The sequence below is a fragment of the Raphanus sativus genome, chromosome 6, assembly GCF_000801105.2.
Source record: "Raphanus sativus cultivar WK10039 chromosome 6, ASM80110v3, whole genome shotgun sequence".
NCBI classification, from domain to species: domain Eukaryota; kingdom Viridiplantae; phylum Streptophyta; class Magnoliopsida; order Brassicales; family Brassicaceae; genus Raphanus; species Raphanus sativus.
The window spans coordinates 72,349-99,932 of NC_079516.1; the positions used below are offsets into that span (position 1 = coordinate 72,349).

At 37.0% G+C, this 27,584-nt stretch overlaps 8 protein-coding genes and 1 non-coding gene across 9 annotated transcripts; 5 read left to right on the forward strand and 4 right to left on the reverse strand.

The window, feature by feature from the left end:
• The first annotated feature begins 1,321 nt into the window (after positions 1–1,321).
• LOC130496303 (DNA-directed RNA polymerase I subunit rpa49-like) lies at positions 1,322–3,412 on the forward strand. Its single transcript, XM_056988280.1, has 4 exons — positions 1,322–1,846; positions 1,925–2,050; positions 2,445–2,768; positions 2,840–3,412. Exons 1-4 carry the CDS (start codon positions 1,406–1,408, stop codon positions 3,257–3,259), a joined length of 1,311 nt encoding a protein of 436 aa, XP_056844260.1. The 5' UTR covers positions 1,322–1,405; the 3' UTR covers positions 3,260–3,412.
• A 715-nt stretch (positions 3,413–4,127) lies between these two features.
• LOC108812978 (eukaryotic initiation factor 4A-1) lies at positions 4,128–6,695 on the forward strand. The gene is given in 6 exon segments (XM_018585388.2): positions 4,128–4,326; positions 4,738–4,807; positions 4,895–4,998; positions 5,085–5,515; positions 5,878–5,914; positions 5,917–6,695. Coding segments are annotated over 5 exon segments (1,236 nt in total). The 5' UTR covers positions 4,128–4,326; positions 4,738–4,739; the 3' UTR covers positions 6,513–6,695.
• LOC130497276 (small nucleolar RNA snoR98) lies at positions 4,550–4,661 on the forward strand. Its single transcript, XR_008936279.1, has one exon. It is a non-coding gene; the product is annotated as a small nucleolar RNA snoR98 (small nucleolar RNA).
• Positions 6,696–7,458: 763 nt separating the features above from the next.
• Positions 7,459–8,424, forward strand: LOC108807610 (uncharacterized). Its single transcript, XM_056987919.1, has 2 exons — positions 7,459–7,778; positions 8,287–8,424. The coding sequence occupies exons 1-2, from the start codon at positions 7,463–7,465 to the stop codon at positions 8,301–8,303; spliced, it is 333 nt and encodes a 110-aa protein (XP_056843899.1). The 5' UTR covers positions 7,459–7,462; the 3' UTR covers positions 8,304–8,424.
• On the reverse strand, positions 8,304–9,111 carry LOC108810804 (EPIDERMAL PATTERNING FACTOR-like protein 3). The gene is made up of 2 exons (XM_018582883.2): positions 8,980–9,111; positions 8,304–8,545 (listed from the first exon to the last, which is right to left on the reverse strand). Exons 1-2 carry the CDS (start codon positions 9,095–9,097, stop codon positions 8,304–8,306), a joined length of 360 nt encoding a protein of 119 aa, XP_018438385.1. The 5' UTR covers positions 9,098–9,111.
• Positions 9,112–18,225: 9,114 nt separating this feature from the next.
• Positions 18,226–20,087, forward strand: LOC108807062 (transcription factor MYB26-like). The gene is made up of 3 exons (XM_018579300.2): positions 18,226–18,417; positions 18,513–18,642; positions 18,759–20,087. The coding sequence occupies exons 1-3, from the start codon at positions 18,285–18,287 to the stop codon at positions 19,558–19,560; spliced, it is 1,065 nt and encodes a 354-aa protein (XP_018434802.1). The 5' UTR covers positions 18,226–18,284; the 3' UTR covers positions 19,561–20,087.
• Positions 20,088–20,183: 96 nt separating this feature from the next.
• On the reverse strand, positions 20,184–21,245 carry LOC130495941 (uncharacterized). The gene is made up of 2 exons (XM_056987587.1): positions 20,885–21,245; positions 20,184–20,502 (listed from the first exon to the last, which is right to left on the reverse strand). The coding sequence occupies exons 1-2, from the start codon at positions 21,103–21,105 to the stop codon at positions 20,430–20,432; spliced, it is 294 nt and encodes a 97-aa protein (XP_056843567.1). The 5' UTR covers positions 21,106–21,245; the 3' UTR covers positions 20,184–20,429.
• Positions 21,246–21,637: 392 nt separating this feature from the next.
• Positions 21,638–24,139, reverse strand: LOC108807061 (pentatricopeptide repeat-containing protein At3g13880). The gene has a single exon (XM_018579299.2). It carries the CDS (start codon positions 23,897–23,899, stop codon positions 21,656–21,658), a length of 2,244 nt encoding a protein of 747 aa, XP_018434801.1. The 5' UTR covers positions 23,900–24,139; the 3' UTR covers positions 21,638–21,655.
• Positions 24,140–24,806: 667 nt separating this feature from the next.
• Positions 24,807–26,586, reverse strand: LOC108807606 (polyubiquitin-like). The gene is made up of 2 exons (XM_056989774.1): positions 26,501–26,586; positions 24,807–26,346 (listed from the first exon to the last, which is right to left on the reverse strand). The coding sequence occupies exon 2, from the start codon at positions 26,344–26,346 to the stop codon at positions 24,940–24,942; it is 1,407 nt and encodes a 468-aa protein (XP_056845754.1). The 5' UTR covers positions 26,501–26,586; the 3' UTR covers positions 24,807–24,939.
• Between the last annotated feature and the right edge of the window lie 998 nt (positions 26,587–27,584).

Genomic DNA, 27,584 nt, shown 5'->3' on the forward strand with positions numbered 1-27,584 from the left:
ACCTCGTAGTTTATGCATATGAAGAACCGCTTCCCAGGAAGAGTGTCTTTCTCCTCTTTCGCCTGAACCTCGTCAATCATTCTCCCACCACAGTAACACCTTGTTGGTATCCCGTACTCTGAATCAGCAACATATATCAAGCTGTTGTTGTACTCAATGTTCCTCTTCATGTCTCTTCTCTCTGCTGCAGGATCCATCTGTAGCACAAACAAAACATTCACAAATGTCTATCAATCGATGAAAACGAAACAATTAACCCGTGTAGACGATTTAAAACCATAAAACGAAACCCACATAATCAATTAAGAACCGTAACCTGTAAAACCCCCAAATCAATTTCGAACCCTAACCCTAAATCCCCAAATCAATTTTGAATCCCCGAGAAACCAACCATAACTCGGTAAATACAACCCCGCATGCAGATTAATTGAAAGCCCCAACTTGATTTTGAACCCTAATACGAAAACCTAAATCGATTAAGAATCGCCGACAACCCTTCCCTGCCCAAAACGCTTCAAAATAACGGACAATCTACTCGATACTGACCTGAGCTTGTGGAGGAGACCGTTCGTCGTCGATTTGATGGTGAAAAGCTCTGGGAGTCGCGTCGCACGAGAATCGCCACTGAACCGCCTAGAGGAGAAAAGAAACCCTAACTTTTTGAGAATAAGAGAAAATGAATGGTTTGCTATCTATTCCGCTTCAACTCGAAAAACACGCGACCAATGTGTCCGCGACACGTGGCTTGAACTCGGCGACGGACGGATCGTGGGTAAGAGACGGGAGTCGGCGTCGCACGAGAATCGCCACTGAACCGCCTAGAGGAGAAAAGAAACCCTAACTTTTTGAGAATAAGAGAAAATGAATGGTTTGCTATCTATTCCGCTTCAACTCGAAAACACGCGACCAATGTGTCCGCGACACGTGGCTTGAACTCGGCGACGGACGGATCGTGGGTAAGAGACGGGTCACCGAAAATAGGCCATTTTCTAACTTTTTTTTTAGTCCGGTCCTATGAACCCGAGCCCATGAACCTGTTTAAAACCTCTGATGGACATGCTCTAAAAAGGATAATGAAAATTTCACACACAGCGTGTAGTTTTGAAGTTTCTAATTCACTTTGTTTTACAACAGGACAAAACAAACGTCGCGTTGTTTTCCATAAGAGAAAAAAATGTCAGAGCTTGATACCGTAGACGTCGTTATAACGGAGGGGTTTACAGTAAAATCAAAATTAGATGACAAGATTATCGAGTCGGCTCAAATATAAAGGACTTGTTTTGCAAATTTCCCAAACACACTCGAACCAAATTAGGGTTTATCAGTTCCAGCATCCCTCCCCATTACACAACCGTCCAAGTTTTCGTTAGGTCTCTTTAGCAGCTACTCTGCTCTTCTTCAGACCATGACGGACAAACACCAAAACGACCACATGGACGAAGAAGGAGACGATTTCAAAACCCCACAACCTCTCGAGAAGAAGAAGAAAAGAAAGAAGACAACGACGACGAAGAAGACAACAACAACAATCGAAACAGGATCAATCGACATCACCTCCGTAAAAACAATCTCCGAGAAACCCGATCGAATCTCTCCGATCGTTGCCTACTTCGCCTCGGGGTACGATCCTTCTTCGCAACCCAGAGAAGCTCCGAAGGTTACGGTTTACAAGAACGCCTCGAAGAAGAGGACGGAGGTTGTTGTGAGCCCGCCCGGGTCGAACGTGGAGTTCGTGGGTTCGAGTCACGCCGGTGGGCAAGTCGCTAGGCAGACTTGTGTCTACACGTTGGGTGTTTTGGATAAAGAGACTCAGACTCTGAGGATTCTCCCCATTGCTCACCAGAAGGTTTGTTAATTGCTTTGATTGAGAATCAAGAATCAAGATTTTATGATTGATTGTGTGTGTGTGTGTGTGTGTGTGCAGGTGTTGAGATTAGAGACGAGAGTTAAAGCTAAAGAGACAGTTGATTCAGAAGGTGGGGAGGCTGGTGAAGAAGAAGAAGCTGACCCTAGACGCCGCACTTTCTGGACCAAGCGAGCTATTTTAGATGTACGTCACCTCTTTCTCTTTGTGCTACATATCTGTCTTGGCTTGTAACATCATTAGTTTAATCCAATGTTCGCTAGGCAGCTTTGTAGAGAGGACTAGTGATTAGGGGCTTTAACAAATTCTTAGATTTATTTTTGGGTTTATTTATAATATTATTTTGATGAATTATCAAAATTAGATATATAAAACCAAAAAATTAGTTAAATTCGTGACATTATTGCATAATTTAACAAAATTCAGACTAATTAAGATTGATATTAAACCGATTTAGAACAATTAAAACTTATTTGAGTCGTATAGGACCGAGTTACTGTCTAGACCGACTTTTAAGAACCGTGGTTTTTTTTTTTTGCATCAATTGTTGAGAGGAGGATTTGTTCTGTCTGTAATACAGGATAAGAAGAGGAGTGCTAGAGTTCTAAGAGACGATGACCCCGAGGCACAGAAGACGCTTGAAAATAAACTCGACAAATTGGATGTCAACATTAGTGCTCTCGAAGGCACCAATGCACTTGTTGCACGCAACATTCCACCTCACAACGCCTCCGCGACAAACCCGAGAGACGCTTATCCTATAGAACAGATCATCGAAAAGGGAGAGTGGGGCTCCCTTCAGGACGTTTACCGGCTTCTTCAACAAGAAGCTGGAGCAGCGGCGGCGACCGACGCTTACCCCGCTTTTGTCCGTAACCGGTTGTTCAGGTTGCGTGACAACAAGGTAAAACATCATTGATCTTGAAACTATGCATATAGATGGTAACTAACTAACACTTGTGTATCGTCTTGCAGGATGAGACTGAGAAGGAGACGGTTGCTGGTATCTTGACGTTGCTAACACATCTGATAAAGTTCAAGGACGTGAACTCGATGGTGGGTGTTGATTCGGCTAGGAAGCACCATTTTCCGGGGATGATCCGTGATAAATGTAATAGGCTGTTCAAGGATTCTGACACGGGCGGCAGGAGGATACCTGATGACAAGGTCAACCTTCTGATAAGCTACGTTCTTGTGCTCAGCCTTCACGTGGATAAGTTCAAGACCGACTTTGAAGACATTGCAAAGGATCTGAGGATGAGCTCGATGGATGTGAGGAGGCATTTTGAGAACCTTGGGTGTAAATTCTCGGTTGAGAACTCGATTCGTTTTGCGACGTTGCCGGTTCCTCTCCAGTTCCCGCAGATAACGCGGAGGAGGAAGAGACAACGATAGATGGAGAGAGAGAAGGGTTGTGCTGTTTGGTCATTTTTGCTGTGGAGGATGTGATTTTAAGTTAAATGTTTCTTTTGTTTAATGACTTCGGTCGTACTGATAAGTGTTTAACCATTGCCACCATAAAGGAACTTAAAGACTATTAGCGCTGTTTTTGCTTGTTTCAAATATCCATTCCCCTCTCTCTTTTTGTTCGATCAACTATCAGCTTTTCAGATAGCCAAAGAGAAAAATTTAATTTCACTCTTATAAGCTTTTGCTTTGACGTGTGTATGTGTGTTTGTGGATATTAAAGTGACACAGTCTGGAGTTTTGATGTAGCCCTTGAATGCTTTTAAAGTTTCAACCAGCTACATAGCCAATCATATATCTACAAGACAACAACTTCATCCTACGGCCGCTATGAAGAAATATTATCTGGCAAAAAAAATAAAAATCAGAAAATTACTTTTCTCCACGCAAATCCTCATTCAGGTCGAAGAAGACGTGCATAAGAGCAAGCTGAAGGTTACAAAGAGAGACTTTCTCTAGCTATTCATCCACAAGCAGAGCACAGTAACTAATACCACAACTGTGATCATAGAGTCACAGGCTACTAAAAAAGCGATCAGGCCCATAATTCCATAAAAATAGGCCCATTGGACTTGAGAATCATTAATTAAAGTTAAATAGTAAAATTAAATAAAGATTATCAAAAGACCAGCGAGTTTAGGACACGACCGAGTCTTGGGAAAATCCTTTGTCCGAATCCAAAAGAAGTAAAACAAAAGGCTAAACAGGGGTAAAACCGGAAATCCAGAAAAGAATAGGAGAAGGTTTCCTCCCGAGAAAACCCTAACACGACCTCATCAATATAAATATATCAAAGACTCTTCTCTCCGCCTCTTTCCGATTTCTATCAGAGACTCTTCAAAAAAGCCTCAATCTTCGCTCTCGCTCGCTCTCTGTTTCTCTCTCTACTTCGCCGTTTAGATCTGAGTTTTGGGGGAGATACAAGGCTCCCTAAGTTAACAACAAAGCACTCTTACTTTCACTTCTTCAGCTCTACCAAATCTCTCTCTCTCCAGGTTTCCCATCTGATTCGACTTTTTTAATGTTTTTTTATTTTTAGATTCATTGGATTCTGATTCAATCGATAGATATTATTCGAAAGATTAGAACTTTCTTCGATTTGTATGATGGTTTTAGATCTTGTCTGTATTTTTAACCTAATTGAACAGCATCTATTGTTTGCTTCTCTGAATGAAAGTACATAAGTTGGAGATTGAATGGTTTTGTCTATAAATATTGGACCAATCCTTTTTGAAAAAAAAACATTATCTCCGAACATTGATGGTGACAGATATTAATGCTTGTTTTCCTTATCTCTATGGACTACGAGTTTGGCTTTCTTGTCACATTAGTCTTCTTCTCTTTGTTTTGTTTGTTTCTTTCTTTTATAGCGGCTAACTGTTGTTGTTGTTGTTCTGTGTTTTTAGTCATGGCAGGATCCGCACCAGAAGGCACACAGTTTGATGCTCGTCAGTTCGACCAGAAGCTCAACGACGTGTTAGTCTTCTTTCTCTATTTTCATCGCTATTAGTTTTTCTCTCGACACATGAGTGTTTATATACTAATTGTATTGTGTCTATACAGTCTTGAGGGACAAGATGAGTTCTTCACCTCTTACGATGAGGTTCACGACAGCTTCGACGCCATGGGTCTCCAAGAGAATCTCCTTAGGGGTATCTACGCTTATGGTAAGAACCAAGCTCATTCTTTCTTTTTAATTTTGATTTGTCTCTTTCTCTCTAACCTGGCTTCATGTGTGCTTTTACTTGCATAGGTTTCGAGAAACCATCTGCAATCCAGCAGAGAGGAATCGTCCCTTTCTGCAAAGGCCTCGACGTGATCCAACAAGCCCAGTCCGGTACCGGCAAAACCGCCACTTTCTGCTCCGGCGTCCTCCAGCAGCTCGACTTCAGCATCGTCCAGTGCCAGGCCCTCGTCCTGGCCCCGACCAGAGAGCTCGCCCAGCAGATCGAGAAGGTCATGAGGGCCCTCGGCGACTACCTCGGCGTCAAGGTCCACGCCTGCGTCGGTGGAACCAGCGTCCGCGAGGACCAGCGCATTCTCCAGGCCGGTGTCCACGTCGTCGTCGGAACTCCGGGTCGCGTGTTCGACATGCTCAAGAGGCAGTCTCTCCGCGCCGACAACATCAAGATGTTTGTTCTTGATGAAGCTGATGAGATGCTCTCCCGTGGTTTCAAAGACCAGGTTCGTTGATGATGTTTCATACCCTATTTAATTCTTATAATATAATCTTAATTATAAAATCTATAAAATAGCTTTTGCAAAATTTTATTTATTTAAAATATCATAATTTTTATTTTTCGTTTTATAAAAAATTTAACGAACATTAATTTTTATTAGTATTATTTTACTAAATATCTAATTCATATAATATAATCTTAATTATTAAATTTATAAAATAGCTTTTGACCAATTTTTTTCTAAAATAAAATAGCATAATTTATTTTTTGTCTTTTTATAATATGTAGATTAATTTTAATAAAAATATTTGATTTTTTTTAATAAGTTTGATCTAACTTTGTTTCTCTTGTGTTTTTTTTTTCCAGATCTATGACATCTTCCAGCTTCTCCCACCCAAGATCCAAGTGGTGTCTTCTCAGCAACAATGCCACCAGAAGCTCTCGAGATCACGAGGAAGTTCATGAGCAAGCCAGTGAGAATCCTGGTGAAGCGTGACGAGCTCACCCTAGAAGGTATCAAGCAGTTCTACGTCAACGTTGAGAAGGAAGACTGGAAGCTCGAGACGCTCTGCGACCTCTACGAGACTCTCGCCATCACTCAGAGCGTCATCTTCGTGAACACGAGGAGGAAGGTGGACTGGCTCACCGACAAGATGAGGGGACGTGACCACACTGTCTCGGCCACTCACGGAGACATGGACCAGAACACGAGAGACATCATCATGAGGGAGTTCAGGTCCGGCTCCTCCCGTGTGCTCATCACCACTGACCTCTTGGCCCGTGGTATCGATGTTCAGCAAGTGTCCTTGGTTATCAACTATGATTTGCCGACTCAGCCTGAGAACTACCTTCACCGTATTGGAAGGAGTGGGAGATTCGGGAGGAAAGGTGTGGCGATCAACTTTGTGACCAAGGATGATGAGAGGATGCTGTTTGATATCCAGAAGTTTTACAACGTTGTTGTTGAGGAGCTTCCTTCCAACGTTGCTGATCTGCTTTGAGGAGAGAAAGAAAGGTCTCTTTCTTGTTTCGCAAGGCACCTCTTTGATCTGGTTTTGATACACTCTTCGTCTCTCTTTTCTTCAGCATTTATTGTTGTTACTTTCTCTTGAAATTTTCTAAGAACGTATCTCTCTCTCTTGTGACCATTTTTATTTTTAATATCATATGGAGTATTTTATTTTCTTGTTTATTTCAGTTCTCTGGTTTGTTTGTCTTTTTATTTTGTATCAAACCAAAAGCTTTTATTTTGTATCAAACCAAAAGCTTTTATTTTGTATCAAACCGAAAGCTTTCTCGTCAAATTTTAATTTAAAAATGTTTTTTTTTTCATGTCTTGGTATTGAAGCATAATGGATTAAACAATTTATTTATAGTCTATCAAGCTTCTAAGCCAAATTGATACTCAGAATTTTAGTTTAAAAATAAACTTACATCTCATATGCATCAATCAACAGAAACCTAAACTTTATTTATAGTCTATCAGGCTTTTAAAGCCAAATGAATATACAGTACTCAAGACTTTTAGTTTAAAAACAAGAAAAACTTACATCACATATGCATCAGTTAACAGAAACCTAAAACTTCACATATGCATCAATCCACAGAAACCTAACACACAACAAACAAAACATACAAACAAAATGTTCAAAAAAAAATAAACAAACAAAACATGAATGACTTATACCAACTTTACTTGTTCAAAAAGTATTTTCTATTAGTAAGCTGTATTAACCTAATTGTTTAACGTTAATTAAAATATATAAAGAAAAAAAAAGAGAAACATAAGTGGGTTCTTGACTAAATCGTATATTGATTTTTTTAAACCGTACGTTACTTTTATATTACTTTAAAAATAAATAATCGTTACGTTAATCTCCTTTACAAACTTTTTAAAGACGTTACAGTAATAAAAGAAAAAAAAACAGAGACAACCCTTTTCGTCAGACCAATGGAACCAGCAGTTGCAACGGCAGCCGCAGCTGCGGTGAAAGGTTTCAGAGACGATTCAGCCGCTGGTCAGACAAATGATTTTTTTTTTTTTTTTTTTTTTTTTTTTTTTTTTTTTCAGACAAATGATTACCAGATAAAGATAAAGAAAAGCAAAAGTGTTCCCAACGCGGATGGTGCGGCGTCTAGGAGCTGGAGTTTCAGCGATCCGGAATCACGTAGGAAGAGAAGAGTAGCTGGCTATAAGGTTTACTCCGTTGAACAGAAGATGAAGGGATCCATTAGAAAAAGCTTTAAATGGTTCAAAAACATTATAGGTACTTCTTGAAATATTGTGACTTTCTTTCTCATATATATATATATATATGTAAAACGGAGAATCTATTTGTGTTGAGTTTGCTAAATATCTGTAATACATACAAGAAAAACAAGAAATACGTTTTCGTTCGTAAGATATTCTCATTGAATGAGACCAGTATCTATATCTACCTGTAAATCTGATTATATACTTCAAGATTACAAGTTTTATAGTATACAAGAAATTTCATTTTAACTTTCACATTTTATAATAGAAATGCTACAAAAGTTGTTACAAGTCTTGCAATAGTGATTGATAATAACTTAAAAGTGAGACTTGTGAATAATTCAAGATTTTTTTTTTTGGGCAACTCCCATACTTCAAGATTACAAGTATTATCTTATACAAGCATTTCATTTTAACTTAACGTTTTATAATATAAAATAACTAGTTTCTACAAGTCTTACAATAGTGACTATAATAATTTGAAAGAGAATATATAATATGTTAATTGTCTTTAAATTAAGGAAGCAAAGGAGATTAATTAAGGGGCACAGTGGCATCTCCAACCCTCAGGTTTGTAATTAGCATAATGAGGAGAGAGGTGGGGGCTTGAAGATATGGTAGGGACTTGGATTGCTTCACATGGCTCACACCCATAGCATTTCTTCTCACAAGTTGGTGGCTTTGATCCTATTCTTCTTCTTTTCTCCATCTCCTCTATATCTTTTCTTTCATTGGGCTTCAAAGTTGGCCTATTAGAGCTGTGATGTGGGCTTAGTATATCTGCAGTGCCAATAGTAACTATTGTTGGAGAAAAGAAAAACAAAACTCAGACATTCATAAGAATATAAAACTGATCCTATTTCCTGCAAGGAGATAACCCCAAAAATACATTCTGACCAACCTGTAGTTCAGATTAATATCATTATTATTATTATTATTTTACCGTTAATCATACAAATACCTGGGACCACAGTTTAGAGACTAAACTAGTCACTACTACTACTACTACACTACAAGTCACTAATTTTCTCAAACAAGTTAAAACAACTAAAAGTTGAACCTAATATTGTCTTGCTAACAGAAAACTATTCAGAGAAGTATTTCCTTCACACCTACATATCCACATGTCTTCTTATCATCATGAACATACACATACACATACATAGCAATGGTTTGATCGGTATACTAAGAAAGGTATAGAAAATAAGTTGAACCTGGATAAAAAGTAGCGTGGTTGGAAGCAATGGGCCTACTTGTTGCACAAACCGAGCTCACTATTTGTATCATCACCACTGTAACCATAAACAACTTTTTTATTTCTGTCACTTGCATGATGATGATGATGAATGGATGATAATGATGATAATGATGGCTACAATGATGTATATAGAGGCCTGAAGAGGAGAAAGAGGAAGAAGAAAGAAGAAGCTTCGTTGTTTTAGAGGCTTTTAGGCCTAATGCCTATAACATAGGTAAGGTTGTTGCTTAAGGGACAAGTGAAGTTATTTTCTTACCAATCTATCAATTCTTACCTTTATTTTGATTAACCTATAAGCGAGTTTCTCTTTTTTTTGTTTAATTTTTTGGGATTTACAATTCATTGATTAAATTTTTTTTTCTGACATGATTCAGTACATGAAGTAAATATTCGAATCAGAAATGAGAAGATAACAGATATGAGTGCTACAGAAGAATCTTGTGTACGAGATGGTCCATTCATCAGAACAACGCCATTATGTAATTGTCGCTTTAAAGAGGAAAATACATATACCTGTAACTTTTTAATTGGCAGATGATAAACAAAGAATATTACATTTACAAATAATAAAATTATTTAATTTCATCTTCTTTCTTTTGATTTGCATAGACAAAAAAGTAGCTTAAAATGATTAATAGTACTGGTAAGTTGTAACTTTGTAATTAGCGAACGATAAACAAAGGACATTACAAATAATTGATCATCTTTCTTTCCTCTTTCTTTTTATTTGCATAGACTGCAGAGCCCTTCCTCAGCTCTATGGTAAATTTTCATTAATAGCAATATAAGAAATAAACTAGTAGAAGTAGGTGTCATGACTTCCTTCAAGTCGAAGAGAAAGAAGTTAAAGAGAGAAAGAAAACCCGGTGAAATTATCGCTGCCGGCCGATGGCGCGGACTTCCACAGCCACAGTCGGTCCGGTACTAAACTGTTGTAACCCATTGTTTTGGTTCCGAGTTTGTATAAAGTAAGTACCTTTCTGCTCCCGGCGTCGCTCCTCTCGCGGTGGGCGTTCGGTTCTGACCGCCGGCGTCGTATCCTTCCGACAAGGGTAAGCGTTCGTTGGGGCTTTACTTCAAGAGAAATTCTCGATTCCCGAGTAAAGCTTTCTGTGGAAGAAAGCGGTGGTGAAAAAGATGAAGTGATGGTTGTCGATGGCTGGGATGAGATCTTGGGTTTTACCCGATGAAGCTCTCCGCTTGTAGAGCCAGACAAAGATTAAGAGGTAGCGGGACAGATTCCGGCGTGTCTTGGTTTGAAGATTCGTCGGTTCCGACGAAACGAAGTTCCCGGCCGTGGCTGCCGGCGTGATGCAGAGCGGTGAGGATCGTTTTTCGTGGGCATGACGCGTGGATCCTTGGCGCAGAGGATGAAAACACGTGGAAGACTGTCGGTGGGATCTGGTTGGTTCTTCGATGCGGATTTTAGGCCTTGCTTTGGACTTGGTTGTTTTTGGGGCCGTGCTCGGTTTGTGGGCAGTCGGGCTTTGATGTATTATTGGCTTATTGTAATATTGGGCTTTGGGCCTTTTGAATATCAATTTCTGAAAAAAAAAGTAGGTCTCATGACTCTCATCTATGAAAAAGGTCTACATATAATTTTTGTGTGATAAATATCCACAAATACTTCACGTTACCTAGACGGTAGTACATGTACATGCATGTCGTCTACATTGAGAAATTTGATTCTTTTTTGGTGATGCCGATTCTTTCCGTATCGAATCATGATACATACTTCATTTGGAAGAAAGTCAGCTTTGAGTCTGGACCGTCCTTTTTTTTCAAAATTACTCTTGGTTATACTAAACAAATTTAATCTTGTTAACAAAGTTTGATTTAATTAGTACGTGTTACTGCATTATCTATGTGTCATTTATGATATATAATTCTTTATAAACTCAACATATTTTTTATAAATGTGCGTGTTTGATCAAAAAAAAATATTGAAAACCCTTTAACAAAAAAAAAAGAGTATCCTATATATATCCATGCATTGAGCGTAGGCAGAAGGCTTGATGGTGTCAGCTCGAATAAATGAATGTAAATGGACAGATCATATTACTATTTTTAGAATATGGTCCGTAGAATTTTCATAAAATTGACTAATCAATTAGTTTCTAGTTTTGGTTAAAGCCAAGCTCACACGAAGTCTAAAACGTTCCTCTAAAAAGGAATCGTAACAGTCCCGTTTTTATTTCACTGTTTTAGCAATTTCTCTAAAAAGGAATCGTAACAGTCCAGTTTTTATTTCACTGTTTTAGCAATTTCTTTACATCAAGTAAAATATATTTATATATTCCTCATACCCTTTTTCCTACTTTCTACAAATTCGTTTACCAACGTAAAAATGAATTTATTAGGCATCTACCAGATTTGAATATCGTCCAAGAAGTAAATGAATAAAGAAAACTGTTTAAAAGTACTCCACATTTGACTTTAATAAAGCAAATTATTTACATTTGACTCAGATTAATACTTTTTATTTTACGAGTATTATTGATTATGTGACAAAAAACTGATTGGCTATGAGTGCATTGTACTGACACCTGGAGATAGCTGTGTTAATGTCATTGTTATGTGATTGGTCATTTTCTACTTTTATTATTCTTTTGTTTTTGTTTTGATGTCTTGGTTTGGGAGGAAATGTTACATTCTGTGTAGCTCTCTAGAAAAGCTCTCTCTTTTCACTAAAAGCGGTTCAAGCGTGGTTGCGTTCCGGTGGCCGGTGGGTTTTCGCCGCCGGTTACCACCCCTGTCTAGTTTTTTTTCTAGCTTTGTTTTATCGGCGGCTCTATAATCGAGCCTTTTTCCGATATCAATACTTGACTCTGGGGCTGCGACGTCTTTTTCAGGCGGTGATCGCCGGCTTTTGATTTCGGGGGGTAGAGGCTTCCTCAGCCAACCTCGCCGACTTTCGGGAACGATTTGGGGTTTGATGATGGTCGAGGAGATCATCGTCGTGGTAACTTGGTTTTGGTGCTATGTGTTCTGGTGTCCGGCTTGTTTTTTACTCGGCGGAGGAGATTTCGACATGGTGTTCGGTGAAGCTCTCCGGCGATGGAGCACGGCGAAGAAGGAACAAGAGTAAGGGAGTGGGTTATTGTCGCAAGCGGAGATAGCATGAACCGGTTGAGATCTCAAGACAGACTTGATGAATCTCTTCGGGGGAAAATGGATTGGCGACATCGATGGGTGCGGTGGTTTGTCGACGGAGCTCAGACGAAATTAGATCGTTTCGTCTTTTCCGGAGAAAACTTCGACCGTCGGATCACGAAGACATGTTAGCTGACACGTGTTCTGAGTATTCGGTGGTTGGCAACACGTGGGCGGGCTTGGGTTAGTCTTGGACGCGTGGCTTTCTCTTGCTGCGTGGGTTTCGGATATGGGCTTCAGGCCCATTTTATTGTGCTCTTTATGTTGGGCCAATGTTATAATCGGGCCCTCAGGGTCTTGTGTTCTCGGGTTGGGCTTGGTCCGGTTAGACCAAGTTTCTTTAATAAAATATCATACTAGATAGAAAAAAATAATAATGTTACATTCTTAATAAAATAACATAATATCAGAACAAGATGAATAAATTATGGTTTAAGCATATGGGTCAACATTTACTGTCTTTTATTAACTATAGTCTATATATAATCATATCATATGACATCTCTCGTGGAGTGTTGATTATCCGAGTAACTTCAGTCCTCGATACTTCTTTTTTTGGCTAAATTTTTCTTTTTGGTTAAAATTTGGTGCAACCTCAAATACATCTTTCGACCTTAATATAGTTTTTCTCTACGGATTTGTAAAACTAACATACTCAATATATTCACATTTTTAATGTGGTGTCTCGAGGTCTCAAGTCTCAGCTGATTTTGTTTTTTTAATTATATATTCAGATTTTTGTTCCGTTAATCCACAAGGTCATACTTTTAGTTTTTTTTTCTGACAGCGATCATACTTTTCGTTATAACGACCGGATATACCAAAAACTTTACAGGATTTTTTAACTGTTTATATCTCCTTTATGTTTTAATCTTTTTCACATATGTTAGGACCCAATTCCCACTAAATCACGTCACCGCAAATGATTTTGATTTAAAGTTCGTCTGCAAAAAAGCTCTTGAAATAGTGGATCATATTGGATATGGATATGAGGATCGTTTGATATTCTGAAGAGTCATGCAGTTGCTATCTTTATCCCCATGGGAACTATGAAAATGAACGTTGAACCAAATTATGGTGAAAATATGACGAGAGCTTTCTTCTTGTGATCTCTGTAAAGCTTTTATATTATGTCCAAGGAACTTTCATCTTCTTATACAATGTATTTTCCCATAATGTATACGTGTGAACATATAAATGATAAATGAACATACCCATTATTCGAGATGAACGGATTATATAATCCATACATAATTAAACCGTAGCTCACATATGATGATAGTTAAGTGATGTTCAACCTATACTAATTTACTGATGCTCAACTATTCAACTAATTTAAATCATAATCCGAGTGTGTAATTTGTTGCACAAAGTCCTATAAGAAGGGCTACTGAAACCTGACAAACATCACAAAACTATATCGACTCTTTTTTTCAGAGGTATATTGCAGAATCACATTAACCATCTTGCTTTATTTCAATCATGTTTCTGAATTGTCAAGAAGAAGATAAATATCAAAACTAAATGTATGGCTTTTTCTAATGCAAAGAGTCCATCAATGGAGGAAATCGGATGGGATCAAAGAAATTGGTTAAGAGGTCAGTTTCAGAACCACCAAAAAGATATATGTCAAATTGAGAAAACAAGGGAAGTTTCCGACAGGATCTCGTGTCCGTTGAGCTTTGACTTCCTTAAACAGCATATAACCAAATTTTACTTCGAAAGAGTTGAACTTATTGCAATTTTAGGGTTTTGTTATCTTCAAGTGTGCTTCACACCAATGCCAAAACAACTGGGTTCTCGAGTTTCTTTCCTTGAGAACTAGGTGTTTTACTTACCGAACATCTTGAATTATAACTACACAACAGAATGATCACTGAATTGCTTGGTACAGTAAAATGTTGGCAGATTTATCAGTAAAAACTTTTTCACAATCAAAATTTTGACAATCTAGTAATTAATAGTCTAACAACTTTTAAACTTCTAACATTTAATTATTTAAATCTCTTAACAAGTGTACTAGCGTTCGTTTAATTATTGTACTAACGTTCATTTAATTATTTTACTAACGTTCGTTTAATAATGAAATTTGTTAGCTAATTGCTCGCTAGAAACGAGAACAGCTAAGTAAAAGAAAAAAAGGAGTGAACCACAGAGCTTTAAGCTAGCAGGGTAATTTTTTACTATACTCTGTTCACTTTTTTCCTATTGTTACCACTCACAGATATACCAGTCTTGAAAATATATAACCTATTCTCTTATATATTTTCAAAGAGACAATACATGAGGATCGTTAGATTATATATCGGTCATCCATCTGTTTAATCGGTTAATTTCGGGTTTTCGTGATTTTCTTAAATATGGATATTTTTAAGAGATCCTAAATTGAATTATCAGATCACCGGATTAACCGGTAAAATCAGAGATTTGAATCAAATTTAAAAGCACTGATTTAAATATATATATATATATATATATATAAATTCTTTTAAATTAACAAAATATTTGTTAAATTATTAGTAAATTTTTTTTATCGTAAGTGCGGTCAAGTTCTAGTTATTATTATTACAAACACTACATTTTAATTTAACTCTATATTATTTGGCCTCTTCTGCTGTAAAAAGGGTCGCATAAGATTCCTTTTGAAATCAAAATGGACACGGGAATAGTGATACTAAATAGTTAATTGAAAAAAAATTCGATTTATTTTTTTTAAACATCCGTTTTTGCTGTTGAATAACATCACAGTAAAATTTATAATTACTTTACAAATCCTTTCTGGTCATTACAATTCCATGGAAATGTCATATATGTACTGTATATGAATTTGATGGCATGGAATGTAAGGTGCTTTTCTATTAAGCAATGATCTATACAGTAATACACACATGGTATTTCTATTTGGAATTTATTTGTTTGCATGTGACAGTAATTAGTAAGCCTTCATATTTGGAGAGGATATGCTCTGAAATTTGATTTACATTCTTCAAAAAAATATGTTCTTCTAGAAGCAAAAAGCCAAGATGTATAGAAAGTTATTGTCCTTTGATGGCTCATCAAAAATAGAAATAAAAGTGTGAAAGCTCTTTAATAGTTGCATGTGGCATCATCGAAGGCAAAATGAAAAGAATCTTATGTTTGGGCCTATTGCTTCGCTCACAAGCATTAATTTCATCCCTTAGAAATAAATTAAAAGTTTACTAACAAAATGGCTTTATTCCTATGTCCTGACAATTTTAATGTCAGTTCGGCAATGTTAGGCTACTGAAGTAAGCATAAGAAGTATGTTCTATGTAACAAAGTAGTGTGATTTTGGTAGATTTATCCATAAATTTCTATATACATTACACAAGATAATTAAAGAGTAATTGAGAGATTCTTATACCAATGAATAAACATAGGACTATCGTGGAAGCATTTTAATATATTGGTTAAAATCTAAAGATTTCTACATCCAAATCAGGTTTTGAACTTCAGAATATGTAATTTTTTGCATATTATAGGATGTACATTTCATAGGATTTTAGACATAGTTATTTGTTGTGATCATTTGCTACGAATATAACCTACTTATCGAAGATATCGTACATGCATAACTGTCCATCGATCCAAGTGATTTTGAGAGAAGTTCATCATGGAATTTTTATACATGGAACAATTTATCAATATTTTATATGTTATATGTAGTTGATCATCATATAATAGAATTATATAATGATGTAATGTGTGCTACTTATTGCTAGAAAAAACAACGATTATCAAATATGTACTTTTAACAATTGTTTTGGTGTTGATTTATTACCATAGTATTTTTGTTGGTGTGTGTTAGACGATTTCATATTTTATCATCCTTTTATTAATATCTTTTGTGAATAGTTAAATTAACTATTTGTAAGAAAAATTTTGTGTTAACAAAACTAGTAGTTTATGTATCTTATCTTGTTTAAATAAATTTATATATAATATTATAATTAAATATAATTATGCAAATAGTTTGTTTAGCATCAAATCTTATTTTTAGAATAATTTACATTATTTGGCTTAGAATATACATACATTTAGATATATTAAATGGAATATATGGATCATGCTATATATATGCAGGACATGACATGATATAGATTATGAATCTATCATATATGATATGTTGATGCGTTTTGGGTTTTTTCTATTTATAGTCTTTCTATTAAATTTAATTATATTGCTTTTCTCTTTTGCTTTCCCTTACATAGACATCATTCGTAGGACAATTCAAAGTTTTTATATATTTTTTTGGCACTACAAAAGTTCTTAACTAGTTGATGAATAAGAAACGTTGACAAAAAGGTTAAGGAATAGGAAACCATGATAAAAAAAAATCGACTAAAAACCATAATAATTGAGAACTGCAGTTTTCACCTTTTTTTTTTGGTCTAAATGTTAAGCTGCAGTTTTTTTTTTTTGCTAAATAAAGCTGCAGTTTTCACTTGCGACTGGCATATGTGTTTTTTAGTTCAGTTGTTCCGCTAACGACAGACGATATTCCTTACTCGCGAGATTTCACGGACTCGTAAGCATATCTGAGGTCCTTTGGGTCTCTTATGTAGAAAGCTCATGGAAAAAAAATACGATATTTACACGCACAATAAATATTATAGATTACGCGTAAGTAAGTAAAGTGGTTGTACTCTAATTTATGATAGCGATATATCACATATGATGATTAACTCTTTGATTCGAAATTGTAGTTTTTCTCATGTAGCACATTGAGCTTGTTTCCCCCTCTCAAGAAATGACGTTGTTATTGTTATGAGCAGCACTATAAACTTGACATAATGATGATTTCACTTTTTATTTATTTATCGTATAGAGACCGGTGAATATTTTCTTTGAAGTAAATAAAATAAGAGAAACGGTTTCGCGTGTTTAAAATATACCACGTTGGTAAAACTATTCACATGTAGTGACATCAACTCCTAAGTCAAATTAAGAATCTAATATATAAAGCAATGAAGCCCTTTATGTCAAACTTTAAACTTTGCTTCCCTTGATGGCAATCATATACTGTATAAGCATTATTTTAGTTAGAGGCAATCCGTTTATATAAATGTCTTTTAGCTTTAACAAAAAAAAAGTCTTTCGACTTAATTATTGATTGAAATAACTTGCATATTTCACCGTAGGATAAAGTTAGAGGGACGACCCATAGTGAGAATCTTTTAACTACAACTAGGAAGATGTATTCAATTTAACAGTTGAAGTGATTTGATTTTTAATGGAGTTTTAGATGATTTTTATAAGTTACAGAGATTTAGTTGATTTTTATTAAACTATTCTAGAATATCACCTAAAACAATGAGATTTGAGTTTTAATTTTTTTTAACTAAGAAACTCCATCCAAACATTCTAAAATCACCTCAAAATTTTAAGGAGGGTTAATTTTTATCATCAATGATTAATATGAATGTTTAAAATGATATGAATACCCGATTCTCTACATTAATCTAAGTTTAATTAAGAAAATAAAATAAAGTTCAAAAGAAAAAAATTACATTAACAACTAAATTAATAACAGAGGCATATGATCTGCACTCTCTGCATGAGCAGCACGTGTCTGTCTAGAAGAAGTCAATGCCTCAATGGTCATGATTCTGTAATAAGCCACACAGGCTATCACTGGGAGAAACTTCTGCTTTTAGCCTTCTAACCTTTTATAAACACAAAACCCTAAAAAGATACACTGGCCACTCTCGTCTTCAGTGTGCTAAAGTGCCCACCTAAATAAAATTTATAATATTATTACTTTGTTATATATTTAATGTGCCAACTCATTTCTTTTTAGTCGCTACAAAAGTTCCAATTATTGTTAAATTTAACTTATATATATGATGTTTTGGAATTCAGATGGGTCCACAAAATTAGGTGGTATATTATCATCCATTAGTTTGGTAATCAATTAATAGGAGGAGGTTTCATTTCTTTCTCATTTTAATTGTGTGTAAAATGTGTATTAATCTCCCCAGTTTACAATATTATATAAGTTTGTACGACCCTTCAACATTGTTGCAAACATTCTTAGTGAGAGAAATAGAGAGAAAAGAGAGAGATTAACTAGTGAGAGAAAGAGAGATGGGCCATCACTCGTGCTGCAACAAGCAAAAGGTGAAGAGAGGGCTTTGGTCACCGGAAGAAGACGAAAAGCTCATCAACTACATCAATACATATGGCCATGGATGCTGGAGCTCTGTTCCCAAACATGCAGGCATATATATTGGCTTTGTTTGTTGAATTATCTACTGATAAAAAGTCTATGTCGTTGGTTTTAATCTATGTGTTGTTTTCCGTTTATTTAATTAGGTCTGCAGAGATGTGGAAAGAGTTGTCGATTAAGATGGATAAATTATCTAAGACCTGATCTTAAACGTGGAAGCTTCTCACCTCAAGAAGCTGCTCTTATCATTGAGCTTCATAGCATTCTTGGTAACAGGTTGTTACTTAATTATCATTACATGTTGGTTTATATGTGATAATATAAAACTAAATTTTCATGAAGAAACTGAACTACCTTTATACTCATTTTTTTTTGTTATGGATTCTTGATAGGTGGGCACAAATTGCTAAACATCTACCTGGAAGAACAGATAACGAGGTCAAGAATTTCTGGAACTCAAGCATTAAAAAGAAGCTCATGTCTCACCACTATCACCATCATCATGGTCATCATCATCATCATACCTCTTCAATGGCGAGTTTGCTCACTAACCTTCCTTATCACAACGTGTTCAACGCTACTGCTGGCGACGATGAAGGTTCAAGATTCATGTCCAGTATCATCACAAACACTAACCCTAATTTCATCACTCCAACCCATCTCCCTCTTCCTTCTCATCATGTTATGTCTCCATTGATGTTCTCAACCTCTAGAGAAGGAGATATCAAGTATTTAACCGCTACCAACACAAACCAGTCTCATCAAGATAATAACCTTTACACCAACCTCGACATTTTGTCAGCCACGCCATTCATCAACAACCATCATCACCATCATGATAATGACCCCCAGTGGCCATCGCTACCAGATCTCCCAGCGAGTACCATTTCCACTTTTCACGATAACCTTCAAGATTATGATGATGGTGATAAACTCAACGTGTTTGTAACACCATACAATGATAATGGTGATCCTCGGAGCTTTCCTTTGGTGGCCACAAAGTTAATATGTGGACAAGTTCTTGAAGGCAAAGCAATTTCACAAGACCACGGCAGCTTTCTTCTCCCAACAACGTACAACTTGGAAATGCCTGGTGATCATCGACGAGTGGACTCATACATTAATCACATGATCATTCCCTCATCATCATCCTCTTCATCGCCAATCTCTTGTGGACAGTACGTCATCACTTAAGCAAACCCTAGTCATCTCTATCAACATGGGATTCCCAGACATGAGTACGTAATAAACATATAAATATATAGAATTTATATACGTTTTTATATCTATATATAAGGAGGAAGGAGAGGACATAAATAATCACTCACATGTGTTGATAACTCTTTTCCATATCATATATATTCTACACTATATAGTATAGGAGTTTGTGATATGTTACATTTAATACGTTTTAGAAATATGGCATCGTCTTTGTTTAATCGAGGAAAACATAAACGTTGCTAGTTCTTCTTCAGGTTGTAGTCGTGAGTTTGTGGAAAAAAGGTTACTATTACATATAAAGTTCGTCCTTATACATTATTAGTGAACACATATAAACACATGTATGTACCGTCTCTCTCTCGTCACCTACGTACACATGTGTTTGTATATGGTCAGTTTGTTTTAAGCCTCTGTGTTGGAAAATGCTGTCTTCATCTTTGTTCTTGTCGGTTATTGCATCTCTCTATCTATGATATTATGTGGGGTCAACCTTTGGACTGTCTAATTCAATGCAAGTTTTCATGTACAATTACCATTGGTCAACTTTGAAATTCTCTTTTGATCATTTTTAAATGATTCTGGTGAAAAAAATAATTCTTACCCTTTAACTTTAATATTTTTTGTCTGTTACTAAAGATTTAAAGCAATGATAATTTGTCAGCATCATCATAGACAAGAGATTCCTTGACAAAATATTCATTAAAAAGGAGCTACATTGTAATGTTGACAAATGAAAAAGCCTAGACTTTTTGAAAGTATATATAACTTCACTTCGACTCCGAGATTCAACAGCACATCAAAACATGAATATTAATACATAGTAATTTATGAGATCAGTGTTTCTAGACCGTGACTCTGTGACGACCTTTTGCTATTCTCCGAGCTATAACTCTTCGTCCACCTTTGGTTGCTTTGCTGTCGTAATCAGACATTTACTAGTCGAGTAAGTAAACAGTTTAATTTGATCACTCAAAACACAATGTACAAATGTACAACTTTCTATTAGTACTAAACAACGAATTCGTCTAAGGTGAATGAGGAAGAGCAGTGAGTTTGAAGTGTTGAAAAGTTGATTTACTACATTTTTACTGAGGAAGAGTAAATATAAACTCGTTTTCTTCTGGATCGTTATATTTTACTTCTGCTTTAGTTAACTTTTTGATCCTAACGCATTTAACTTTTTGAAAATTATAAACTCGTTTCCTTCCAGATTTATTTTATTAAGAAGTTTGACATTTTATGAAAACTCTACTCCTCTAAAACTCAAAAGAAAGGTTCAACACGAAGATATACATACCGAGCAAAGAAGCCATGGTTTCGTTTGCGCCTGATAGTGCTAGGTTGGAAATGTCCTCTTGGGAAATAAAAGCAATGGCTCACTTTTGAAGGATTGACTACATCACCAAGTGCAAAGATGATATCAAGCAAGCACCTCCCTCGCAGAGCAGCAAAGCTAGCAACTTTGTTATAGAGACTAAAGCCCAACAAACAAGACACAAAGCTGGCATACATTAACATTCTTTCACTATATGCAAACTCAAGCTACAAGCACTTTCTAACTCGCCATGATCATGATTCAAAAACCCATAACATCCCACCATATTACAGTACTTTTACTAACAGTAAGAGCAAATGCACTATAACAAGCTAATTAAGACCATCTCCAATATTTTTTTTTTCAAAATAGATTAATTTATATAATGGAATTGAATTCTATTTTAACGATATTTTATTTTGGAATAAAAAATAGATTGATGAGTAAATAAAATAAATGAATTACTTAAAAATTACAGAGTAAAATCATTTTTTAACTTTATGATAGAATGCAAAATACAATAGGTTTAGAACATTTTTACTCAAAAATCTAAAAAAATCTATTTACAACGAAAAATAAAATCTTAATAAACAATAAACACTTCTAATATTCAATTTCATAATTATTTTAATACATTGTATATACTCAAATCCAAATTATTATTAGCTGAATCTTAATTGGTTTGGATTCAAAATTAGTCTTCTGACGTGTTTATCTGCAGTTAATGCGAAAAACTTGGCATTAATTTTCTTTTCATGTAACAGAACAAACATTAACAAGAGTCTCATGGTTTACACTGTTCATAGTATCCAACTGCAGTTGCAGCATCGCATAAATCATCTGACTCGAGGAGTGAGAAGAATCAGCAACCGCAAACCAATGAGCTTGTCTACCAATCACAATACAGCTCAACGCCGGTTCTTTCTTAACCCCACGATCTCTCATCAGCTCTCTCACCTCTTCACCACAAAAATTAACTCCGGACTCGTTGTAGATGTTGTGCAGCAGAACATACGAGCCAGAGGCTTCTGGTTCGAGCTCCATCAACCTCTCCGCGACGCGTCTCCCCAACACGCTGTCCTTGTAAACCCTGCAAGAGCTCAGCAACGCTTTCCACATCGCCGGATGGTCTTGAAACCCTGAGCTCAGAATCAGCCTCTCGGCCTCTGATAACCTCCCTGTTCTACCTAAGAGGTCGACGAGGCAAGTGAAATGCTTCTCGTTAGGGCTAATCCTGTACTCGTCCCACATGGTTTGGAAGTAGTTTAGTCCTTGTGCGACTAACCCTCCGTGGCAGCAAGCTATTAGAACAGCGAGAAGCACCTGCTGGTTCGGTCTGAACCCGCAGGTTTTCATCGTCTCGAAGAGGTTCAGGGCGTCTCCAGCGAAACCGTGCTGCGCAAGACACGAGATCATAGCCGAGTATGTTGCAATGTCTGGATGTTCTACCTCGGTGAATATATTACTCGCGAGCGGCATGTTACCTGACTTTGCGTACATAGAGATGCTCGAGGTCTTGACGCTGGTGAAAGCATCGATTCCACTCTTTATAGCATACCCTTGAACCTGCTCTCCTGAGCTCAACGCAGCGAAATCAGCACAAGCACTCATCATAAGCGAGACTGTATACTCTTCCGGCCTTAAACAGGACAAAAAAAGCTGTCGGAACAGATCAAACGCGCTCACAAGCTCCTCGTTTTGAACATAACAATCAATCACGGACGTCCACGAGGCGATATCTCGCTTCGACGTTGAAGCAAAGCATCGCATCCCGTCTTGAGGTGAACCCATCAACGCATAGAGCTCAATGAGAGCGCTGCCAATGAACTCATCAGACTGAAAGCTATTCTTAGATACCAGAGCGTGGATCTGCTTTCCACATTCCAACTCTTTTCCGACACAACAAGCTTTGAGCACAGCTGAAAACGTCGTCGGCGAGAGTCTCAGTCCCTGTCTCTGCATATCCATGAAGAGCTTTAAAGCCTCACAACAACCCTCACCATCCGTATGGTGAAACCCAGATATCATGGCGTTATACATAACAACATTCTTGACAGGCATCAAACTAAAAAGCTTTACCGCCTCTTTCAAACTCCCATGCTTTGCGTACATGTCAAGCAACGCAGTACCGACGACTATATCACACTCCATACCTAACTTCGCTACATAACAGTGTATAACCATACCGTTTTCTTCCTTCGGGTTTATACAACAAGCCTTCAACACACTCCCAAGAGCATAAGTGGTCGGCTTCAGACCCTCTCTATGCATCTTAGCCAACAAACTAAGCGTCTCCCCCGCAGCACCGACACGAACATACCCTGAAATCAAAGAGTTCCATGTCTCCTTATCCTTCTCATCCGTTCGATCAAACAAGGACGTTGCTTGATCAACCTCCCCACACTTACAATACATGTTAATCAAAACGTTAACCACAAAGACTTCCTGAGCCAAACCGTTTACAATAACCAAACCGTGCAAGAGCTTCCCTAGCCCAAGATCACACTTTTCTCCACAAAACGCCAAAGCGCCAGCGTAAGTGAACTTATCAAGCTTCAAATTGGAATCTATAGCTTCGAGAAACAGCTTCATGGATTGTTCGTGAAACCCAATTTGGCTGTACCCGGAAATCAAGGAGTTGAAAGTGATGATGTTTCGTTCAGGCATTTTGTCGAACAGCTTGCGTGCGTGATTCAAATCTCGGCATTTGCAGTACATGTTGAGGAGGTTGTTGAGTAAGTAAAGGCAGGGTTTGAAGGAGGATTTGATCATGTGGGAGTGTGCGAGCTTTCCCAGAAGAGCGGAGCCTGAGTTGGCGGATTTTTGAACGAGTTTTGTGTAGGTTTTGGAGTCCAGAACCATGTTCGTTGAGTGGTGGCATAACGAAGACAAGAAACTGTAACTGAATCCAGATTGCTTGGTGGGAAGAGTGAAGAGAGGCGTCTGAGTATTGAACGATGTCTTTGCTCGGAGATGTAACATGTTTTCCCATCGCATAACGGAAACTTAACGGCTTTCTTGTCTCTCTGCAGCACAACTGTCTCTGTGGGGTTCTCTCTACGAGTCGACGTCGTTTTGTCTTTGTCGAAAGTGGTCGTTAGTACTTCCATTAGCTTAGGCCCATTTTGCATTTGCAATAGCCCATAACTGAATTTTGCATAACCAGCAAAACCGTTTTTTTCACTTTCACTGGATACAAAGCTCGCAGACAAATCATGAGTACTTTTTTATCTGCATCAGAATCTTTAGTTACAAGACACCAAGACAGGTTTGGCAACTGCAAGCGGAACCAACGCCTTGACAGACATAAACGTATTACTCTCGTTGAATCCTGAGCTACCCTTACAGAAATGAACTTGTGTGTTAATTGGTATACAAGTTACATAACGTGCACTCTAAGTCACAAATTATTTGTCACACTTCAATAGTGTAACAAATAATATATTTCCTGATTCTAAACATTGATTTGGATAACATGGTTCCTATAAATTGTAATCTTTGTGACTGATAAGTATATAATATTGTAGAAAATATGGACTGAAGAGCCAACGTCTTTAATTAAAAACATGGTTTATGGCCCAATTAATCATAAAATTTTGGTTTTGAATAAATAAATACATGTCATCTTGCAAAAAGTACAATCTCCAGGTAGTATGTGTGAGCGATATGTTGGTGGAGAATTGACTAAAATTCTGTACAAAGAACAAAACGGTAAAGGCATAGAAGACAAGAAAGAATCTGTCTTTGAAGAACACATTTGAACCACCACCGTTAGTAACAGCAAAGGCAGGGTCCAGAAATTGATCATCATCAGATCAGTGAAGACATATTAGAGTTCAAATATCCGATCTAGTTTCATGTCCATAAAAAAAAGGCTAATATAAACTCAAAACAAGAAGAGAAAAAACAAAAAAAAAACGAATAGATAAAGATATTTATTTAATCTTACATATGATTAAATTAAGATTATATATTGTAAGCAAATAAGAAAATCCAAAATTAATAAAACTTTTATCTTAAAATAAAATTTAAAATTTTTAATTTTTATTTTTGCACATGGTGCAGGAAAATAGTTTCATGTGAAGGAAAAGTGTTGACTCCTTTTGGATGTTATAATATGCAAGCGTGAGACTATCGTCGAGTGGTCTACCACCAAACGTGATTCTCTGTAGATTTGGTGGGATCCCTACCTTGTCTTGAATCTTCTCCTTTAAATACTCAACAATGTCTAAGCTGTCAACTTCTACGGTAATGGTCTCACCGGTGAATGTTTTCACAAATATTTGAATTCCAGGGCGTAAAAAACGGACGAAAAGGAACGACTCCTTCCAGATCTTGTAATCCGACAAGCGACGGTCATCCTCTAGCTGTTGACCGGCAAAGATCAAAATCTGGTGGTGCGGATAGATTCCCTCTATATCTTTGATCCTGTCCTTGACGTTTTTAACGCTGTCTGAGTTTTTGACCTCAAGGGCTATAGTCTTGCACGTAAGAGTCTTTATGAAGATACGTATACTTTCGGTCACCCTGAGAACACAGTGGACAGATGAGTCTTTTTGGATATTGTAATCAGCCAAGGTACTGTCACCTTCCATCTGATATCCGGCAAAGATAAGCCTCTGCTGGTCCGTTGGAAACCCTTCCTTACGTTGTATAATTGTCTTAACAAAGTCAATGGTGCTTGAGCCTTGGACCACAAGGAATATGGTCTTGCCTGTAAGGAACTTAACAAAGATTCGCATAAATCCTCCCAACCTAAGAACCAAGTGTAGAGTTGAATATTCTTGGATATTGCAATCAGACACGGTAAGGTGATCCTCCATATCATGATATCCGACAAAGACAAGTCTCTGCTGGTCGCTAGGGATTCCTTCCATACGTTGTATCATTGCCTTGACGTCGCCAATGGTGTCTGAGCTTCGGACATGAAGAGTTGTGGTCACGCCAACGCCTATAAGAGTCTTTACGAAGACGAAGATTCGCATAACTCCTCCCGGTCTAATAACCAAGTGTAGAATTGAATCTCTTTCGATATAGTAATCACCCAAGGTACGGTTATCCTCCATCATAATTCCGAAAAAGGAAAGCATCTGCTTGTCGCTAAGGATTCCTCTCTCCTCTTGTATCATTGCCTTGACGTTGCCAATGGTGTCTGACCTTCGGACGTAAAGAGTTATGGTCTTGTCTACAAGTAGGAAGATTCGCATACTTCCTCTCAACCTGAGAAACAAGCGGATAGTTGAATCTTTTTGGACATTGTAATCAGCCAAGGTACGGTGATCTTCCATCTCATGTCTGGCAAAGATAAACCTCTGCTGGTCGATAGGGACTCCTTCCTTATCCTGTATCATTGTCTTGATGTTTTCAATGGTGTTTGAGCTTTCCACCTCAAGGGTTATGACCCGGCGTCTCATATAATAGTTAACAAAGATTTGCATCCCCATCTGAAAAAAAAAGTAAGTTTAATTCTCGTTAGCACTCATAACTCATAAAGAATTTCCCACAGATCCTAATGAAGCTTATCTAACAATAAAAAACGAATTTAAGGGGGAAAACAAGCAACACATAATGGTTCAGAAGTTTGAAGAGACAACATACCTGAGTTTAAGAAAGTTTTGCACAGCTTTAGGTTTTGTGTTTGTGTTTGTAAAATAAAAAGAGATGATTTACAACTAGACGATAGTCTTTTTATATTGTGGCTTAGCCTTATAGTATCCTTATCAAGAGTTAATAAAATATAAATCTTAGTTAGATAAAGTTTAGAATTAATTGTTGAAATCTTTTCACTAAATAATTCATATTCCTATACTGTGTACGTATATGATTTGTACACGTTAACTAATAATTAAACGTCCCAATAGTTAAACCCTAAATTCATACTCTTATGAAGTTGTTGTTATTATATAGCAAAGACTCTAAACTTTCAGATTCAGTTGCTTACTTGTACAGAGTGGCTTATTTGAATTCTTCCTTATTGTATTGCAAAATGCAAGATGTCGCGAAGATTTTGCTTATTGAATCCAAAAGATTTTGCTTCTTTATTTTGGGCTGATCTTGAATTTGCAGGGAAGAGTACGCTTTTGAATCATTTGTTTGGAACAAACTTTAGAGAGATGGATGGATGCATTTAGAGGAAGGCATGTTCCTGCCCATTGTTTACTTTGTTGGAAGAATACTTGGTTCCTTGGGTTACAGGTCTCAGACGAGTAAGGGAATCTGGATTGCTAGATGCGCTGGTATTGAACCTTACACCGTTGCGATGGATTTGGAGGGTACCGATGGAAGAGAGCGTGGAGAAATATGTTGCCTCTCAGTCCTTGTCACATTTGGTTCTTTTAATACTTTTTTATCATATAACTGTGAGCCTTACCACTGCTTGTGAATGACTTCTATTGATCGGAGTCTTAGCTTAATAAGCCCACACAAAGAATGTTGAGTGCAGAATGGCTTTACCTTATTCTTGTATTTGGCTGTTAGGATGATACTGCTTTCGAGAAACAGAGTTCTCTCTTTGCACTTGCTGTCTCAGACATAGTTCTCGTAAACATATAAGTTGTCCTCTGCACTCTACTTTCTTCAATAGGACGTTCTTTTCTGTCTTTGTCTTATAGCGTGCTGGCTCTCGGATTTATAATGCAGGTGGTGTCATGATATTGGTCGGGAACAAGCAGCAAACAAAGCT